Source organism: Nomascus leucogenys, chromosome 22a, assembly GCF_006542625.1.
Source record: "Nomascus leucogenys isolate Asia chromosome 22a, Asia_NLE_v1, whole genome shotgun sequence".
Classification (NCBI taxonomy): Eukaryota; Metazoa; Chordata; class Mammalia; order Primates; family Hylobatidae; genus Nomascus; species Nomascus leucogenys.
In genome coordinates this window covers 131,430,552-131,437,739 of record NC_044402.1, presented here as the reverse complement: position 1 = coordinate 131,437,739, position 7,188 = coordinate 131,430,552, and the positions used below count along the sequence as shown (strand labels likewise).

At 41.3% G+C, this 7,188-nt stretch overlaps 1 protein-coding gene across 1 annotated transcript in view; it reads right to left on the bottom strand.

Annotated features, from left to right (window-relative positions):
* Positions 1 to 278: 278 nt before the first annotated feature.
* The window catches only part of CAB39 (calcium binding protein 39), a 107,539-nt gene continuing 100,629 nt past the window's right edge, over positions 279 to 7,188 (bottom strand). The window contains exons 8-9 of the mRNA XM_030802801.1: positions 3,459 to 3,602; positions 279 to 2,840 (exon numbers count right to left, since the gene is read on the bottom strand). Of these exons, the coding sequence (XP_030658661.1) occupies positions 2,652 to 2,840; positions 3,459 to 3,602 (333 nt within the window). The 3' untranslated portion in view covers positions 279 to 2,651. The remainder of the gene's footprint in view (positions 2,841 to 3,458; positions 3,603 to 7,188) is intronic.

The following is a 7,188-nucleotide window of genomic DNA, read 5'->3' as shown; positions in this document are numbered from 1 at the left end:
GGTAACAGCGAGAGGATCTACTCTTCAAACGTTAGGGTCTAAGAAATGGTGCCATTAAAAGGTGTAATTTTACTCAGGAAGGGTAAGGAAAACATGAGCACGGGGGTGGGGGGTGGGGGGAGCGAAGCCCCTGAACAGGGAAAGAGGCAGACAGGAATGGGTATTCACTGTCCCTCTGCTTTCAGTTGGTGACAAAATTGGGGCTTGTGTGTCTCCTGATGAAGCTGTTCACAGTAACACAAATGCAACTGTCTACAATACATCATGAAGACAGATAGTGCTGTTTCTCCAAAATTTTATTGTAATTTAAATTACAGGGCCAGCCAGATATTCTGATAAGAAATTCACTTTTCCTTAGGAGAAAGAAAATGCTTTCATGGCATTGTTAACAAATGTATACATCTCCACTTTTTTAAGGGTTAAAAATCACATTAACTGCCTTATGTAAAATTAAACCTTTATAACACAAAAAGAAACCACTTCCAGTATAATAGTCTTGGTAATATGAATATATTAAACGATCATAACTTCAAATGCAACATTTCAAACTTAAATGTTTTCACATTGTTTTGCTTAAAAACAAAACCCAAGAAGTCTGAACCACCTTCAGATTCCAACGCAAGAGTAACACGTTAATGTCTCTGACACGCTGCACCCCTCACTGTCTTCCACCTAAAAGGCTACAACATCATTGCCAAAGTGGAAGCTGTTCTATACGTGTAAGTTCTAAGAATGAGCTTGGCAAGAAGACATTTCTTCCACTTGGTGTAATCCATGTTTTTACACTAACTCCATACACACAGCACTACACCACAAAGCCAGGACACCACATGACGGCCAAGTCTTCCTTCCTAAACATCCAAGAGATTTCCTTTTCAAGGAGACTAGATTGCCTTATTTCACACAGATTCTGGTAAAGACAGTCTCAGGAAATGCCAATTATGATGTAGACTGCCATTTTAATAAAAATAAAATATATCTATATTTTCTGGAGCTATTTTCCTAACTGGTGTTCTTGAAGGTTTTAAAACCTGCTGAAACAGCAATTGGGAGGCCCATTTTACTGGCCAATATATAATTCCATTAGTAAGAGAGGCTAGCAAAGAAGAATCATATCAATTTCTTAATCAGCTGCAGCCATGCTGAATTTGAACTGGCAAACTGATTTGTAAGTTGTTAGTTGTGATCTTCATATCACTAACATGAACAGATACCATTCTAATAACTTTACACAGATATAGTCTAGAAGACATTGTTCTGCCGTGGTCACAGTAACAAAAAAGTGGTGCAAAATCAGTTACTTTATAAATACTGATAATTTGCAGCATTAAGGAACAGGACATTAAAAAAAATAAATTTCCCCATAGGACACCTATGACTAGGAAGTCATCTTTTCCTAAGAGAAGCCAAAGTTTTAATTATTCAGTTCACAACTATTGTACTGGGTTACTTAGTCTAAGAAAGAAAAGGTGCTCTATAGAGGTTTCCCACACACACAAAGAATCAGCATTAATTTAGCATAATCTCTATCATTCACAGATCTGGCAGATTCATTAACTCATTTTAAATGAATAAGGCCAATAGGATGCAGGAAGGTGTGGCTGACTGAGCTCCAGGGCTGTATCGCAGCTTACTGATGGCACCCCATTAGGTAACTGAATACAAAGGATTGGTTTACTTTTTTTTTCTTTTAATGCTGTGATACTTAAATGTTAAATCAGCATTTTCATGTGATCTGAAGTATTTCAATTACATATGAGCATTCATTGTTTTTTGCAAAAACTCAGTATTAGGTAATAGTTACATACTACTACAATAACATTCCTCTGCTGTACAAATTAAACCATTTAAAAGAAATGAGCATTCTAAGAATTATATACAAAAGAAACCTTTAAGCAGTGTTGAAATGAAATGCAAGGTGTCACTGCTAGCTCTACTGTCTTAAAATATCTTCCAAAAGTAAAATTAACAAATACCCTTCAACATATCCAGGTTTACAAGTCTCAAGAAAATCAAATGTCAAAAAATTCTAGAAAGCTGTGAAAAGCATATATACATTTTCCTTATGATCTTATGAGGCTTCTTTACACTTTTAAGAAGTTGCTAAGTTTCAGTATCAATTTATTCGCATGTCAACTTTATCTGCCCCCAAACTCCCATTTTGGATAGCTCCCCTCTGATTTCAGATAAAGCTCTGCGTCATCTTCCTTCAGCGAAGGTGCGCGATCTGAAGGTGCGCGATCTGACGCAGGGATGCCAGGTGTGCACTTGCCACACTGCACTCAGATCGCCAACAAAGATGGGTGCAAACACATAGGTCTAATCTGATATCAATGCCCTCTTTCCTAAACCACACTCTCATCCATACATTTGCCTTCATGAACCCAGCCATGTTCAGAACTCCCGTAGCACAGAGTCTTTGAATTCTGAAATGACACAAAGATCAAGAGAAAGCCCACATGTGCCCTAGTGTGCAAGCAGCAGCAGCTACGATCTCCAACCTGGACTGAAAAACAAAAGGGTAAAATGAAAAACCGTTCACTTAACAGCAGATTAGCAGTAATGTTCCTCATGAATCAATAAGAGTGCCTGATGCTGAACAGCTAACAGCAAATGCTGAATTTGGATTTAACACAGATGTTTGTTGGAGATTAAGCTTCTTGCTGAGCTGGTCTCTTCAAATCCCTGATCTGTTTAACTAAATAGGTCTTCTCATCGTTAAACTGCTCGTCCTCCGTCCTGTCATTCTGAAACTTGCTGAGGAACTCTATGAGTTTGGTCTGGTTCTTGAGGAGGATGTCTAGGATGGGCTGTGTCTTGTTAGGATTGGCTACAAACACCTGCATGGAGAGAAATGCACATGAGGCACAGAGAAAGAACAAAACGCAGCCACACCTGAGCTGCGGCCACAGCGCAGAAAAGCAGAGCTATGCTCTCCTGGGGTGGCGCTGAAGTCAGGGTCATTAGGTTTTACTTTAGAAGGCCTTATTTTACAATTTGGAAAAAAAATAATAATTACATGTTTTAACACAAATACGACTGATAAACTCATTCTGCCAGCCCTGCAACACAGTGTTTAGTATTAAATACAGACTTTGATTTTAGGATAAAATGGGCAGAAATTATTCCCCAGCACAAGAGGTCAGATTGGATTTTAAGAATGAAACCTCCACAGAAAGCATTAAGAAATGCTTCTGTTTTGCAGTTAATACTCTTCTAGGCCAAAGATAATGACATTCCTCTATGAACAAACTTTCTCGTTCCCAAATCCAAATAGTAACCCCTGATTCCGGGTCTACGTTTCTGTTTAAAAGTCACAGCACACAAATGTGAAAAGTGTCTGAATTTAATTAAGTCACCTGGATTACCAAAGTGAGGCTAATAATTTCTGTTATTTGCGAATGAAAGAAGACGAACAATTCTAGTGGACAGTATCACTGACGGTTCTAGTACTCTACCTTAAAAACGTGAAAGGCCTCAAACTGGATGTTGCGACTTTTGTCTCGCAGCAGGTTCATCATTAATTTGAGGTTCTCAGGTTTACTGATGTATTTTGTCATAATTGTGAAGTTGTGTCTATCTAGTAGTAGTTCACCGAGAAGCTGAGAAGACATTTAAACAATTACTCTTACATTGTTATTAAAATTTAAAGAAAAATCAAAGTTTAAAAAATTTATAATCATCATTAAGTATAGACTATTAGTAGGCACTCAAAAGACCGAAGAACTGAACTGAATTACAACCTAAAAGCTATCAAGGGCCTTCTCTCTGCCACCTGAATGCCTTCCTACCTTTCCCTGAGGAGATGAAATCTACGGGAGGCCTGACGCTTCTCTCTGCAGAGGATGTTCAAGATGCCCCCTTGGCCCCGAGTGGGAGACTCTCAAAGCCTCCCCTTTAAGCGTGCATTTGTGTTAGCTCACTAAAAAGAAACTATTCAAGAAAATGGTCAAAAGTTATTGATTATTCCTGTTAACTAACCACAAACCTTAGCTTAATTTTAAAAAACTATTTTTAAATTTTATTTAGCGGGACTTCCCAAGATAAAGGGTTTTGTGTCCAAAGTTTTCCATATGTGTACCCTGCACATGCCACAGGTATCATTTTATCACAGCTAATTCAGAAAGGTTTACACAAGTGAGTATTTTTCTGCTCCTTCTTAGGTCTCCTGAAGATAATCCAGTGTTTTCTTACTGACCCCTCATCATCACTAATTATACCAATTACGCTAAAAAACATCTGTTTACTTCAGGGTTTACTAATTTCTGGAGAGTTGGTTATATCATATAAACTCATAACTTTTAAACTGTCACTGCTTACTCTTTCCTAAAACCAGCAGTCACTTCTTCAGGTCGTCAACATGCCAACAACCTGGCCAAGGCTGCGTGTGCAGAGCCGGCAGTGGGGCAGGTGCCAAGCTGCGGTCCTTGTGGACAGAGGCAGAGCAGTGGAGAGCTTGCTCCCTGGTGCCAGCCTGCCTGGGTTCCAATCCTGGCTCCCTACTTCTTGTGAGCTCTGTAATCTTGAGCACATTATTGAACTCCTCTGTGTCTCGGTTCCATCATCTGTATAATGGAACAGTGCCTCTATCTCAGGAGAGTGCAGTGAGAAACGAGCGTCAGCGTGCAAAACACACACATCAGGCCTGCATCTGCAGAGATGTGAGTGAGTGAGGGCTAAGGGAAGAAAAGGCACAAATAGCGGCTCTGTGTCTTTGCTTTAATTGCTTTTGTTACTTCCTTTCTGGGTTTCTGGCTATGTTCTAGATACTTGAAGTTTCCAGATAACTGATCTCTGGATAAGTAACTTGTCATCATATTAAATAAAAAATGAGCTGATGTATAAGAAAACAAATCTATTTTACTTAGGCTTTATAAGGAACTCATAGGAAGAACTCAAAGGTAGGCTTCATATCAACGTGAATCACAAAATCTATTCTTGCGGTGAGAAGCAACCAGTATCTACTCTTACAAAAACTGAAAAGTTAGTATTATGTGATTTATAGCTTTAGTGTTCTTTTTCTATCACAGAAACCAAAGAAAATCTGAAGGAAGATGACTTTAAATATGTAATTCTTTTTTATTTTTTGAGATAGTCTCACTCTGTCACACAGGCTGGAGTGCAATGGCACAATCTTGGCTCACTGCAACCTCCACTTCCCGAGCTCAAGTGATTCTCGTGCCTCAGCCTCCCAAGTAGCTGGGACTACAGGCTTGTGCCACCACACCTGGCTAATTAATTTTTGGGGGTAGAGACAGGGTTTCACCATGTTGACTAGGCTGGTCTCGAACTCCTGACCTCCATCCATCCACCTGCCTCGGCCTCCCAAAGTGCTGGGATTACAGGTGAGCCACCGTACTCAGCCCAAACATGCAATCCTTTACTAAAAAACTTGGAGTCTTGCATAGGGAATATACATTTGCTGGCAACATAAATATGGGAATAAATAAATTCCAATGTGGCTACAAAAAAGAAAGTACAATTAAAATCCATCTTTAAAGTATGGCTGGTGCTGAAGCCGCTCCATGTGTTCACGGGGCACTCACAGGTCCACCGCTAACATCAACTGCAGGAGCCAGCAACTTGCTTTATATCTTCCTAAGGGCTTGGAAATGGCAGTCTCAGCCTTTCTTTTCATGTTGTAATTCTGAATGGCAGAAGGGTCTTGAAGGCCTTTCTCCTTATCCAAACAGCCCAAGAATCCAACATTTGGTCAAAGCTTATGGATTTGCCAATAACCCGCCTCCCCCGGCCCCCGCTTCCTCCCACAATGGCCCTAGAAGCTACTAACCTAGGCTATCCTGTCTGGCCTTTGTGGCCTTAGAAGATACTGACTCCAGTGAACTGTGTGCATCTGTGTAACCGCTGGCAAGAGTAGTATACCTCAGCCCTTTGAGGATCACAGAGCAGGAGAGGCCCCAGGCACCTCCACTCTCTCACACACTGACGTCCAGGGAGGAGAAACTCCTCCCACAGCTGCCAGGAAGTTCTGTCCAATCCCCCAAAGATGAAAGGATAACAAATGATCCTCTAGCCAGGGGAGGGGGGGCCCAAGCAACAGCAATGAATGGAAAGCAAGGGGCCTGGCTGGACTGTGCCCGTTCCCCAGCTGTGGCTGTCACGGATGCCCTGCTGCAGGAATTACAGCCTTACCCGGAAAGAAGGCATATGCTGTTCTGAAATAAAGTGTGATTGAAAATGCGGACGGTGGAGTGTTCCTATCAAAGGACACGAAGTGTCGTTTAGTCTTTTCCACAGAAAGATAAGGTCTTCAAGGGAGATTTCCCCACGGTAGGAAGGGGATGAGTGGATGGAGTCTTGGTCATTATCGGTCCAGACACCCATGAGGGGAAGAACTCTGGGCAGAGTCAAATTTTAAATGGACCTGGCAAAAAACTGAATGGAATTAAGATTTTCCCTCAAATCCTTTGTGACTTCATCTATATTTCCTGTCCGGACTGCTTACTGACAGAATGGAGGGTATGCACTTATTAACTGCTATAAGAACTTTCTACAGCAGGGGTCAGCAAACTATCAAGGGCCAAACAGTACATATTTTAGACTTTGCAGACCATAGGGTCTCTGGGGCATCTATTTAATTCTGCTGCTGGAGCTCAAAACAGCCACAGACAATATGTAAATAAATGAGCACGTCTTTATTCCAGTAAAACTTTACTTACAAAAACAGGCAGCTGGCTGGATTTAGCCCATGGGTTGTAGTTTGCCAACCCTTGTTCTACAGTTTAAATCTTAAATTTAACATTGTAAACTTGCAAAGGATATCCTATTTTGATACAAAGCAGCCAAGCCTATGGTCCACAGCCTCACATGCACATCGCCTCCCTCCACTCTCACTCACCTGCCTGTGCCACCCAGGCCACAGCCCAGGAGCACAGCACCTGGAGTGCCTTCATCTAGCTGATATGACTACGGCTCAAAATCTCAAAGAATGCACGGCTAGGAGACGAAGTCTTCTTCAAACTGCCGTTCATTCCCTTTCTGTATCTCCACCTTACTAGGAAGCAGGAAGGTGCTCCACATGGATCACTGTCCAGCTCCATTCCTTTCCGCAAAAATCTTGACCCTCGGCAAAGGTATTTATTTCCCCCAAAGGTCTATGACCCATCCTGCACATCTCCCTTTCCCCAAATCCACATTTCAAACACAAGGTGCAGAAATAAGCTATAC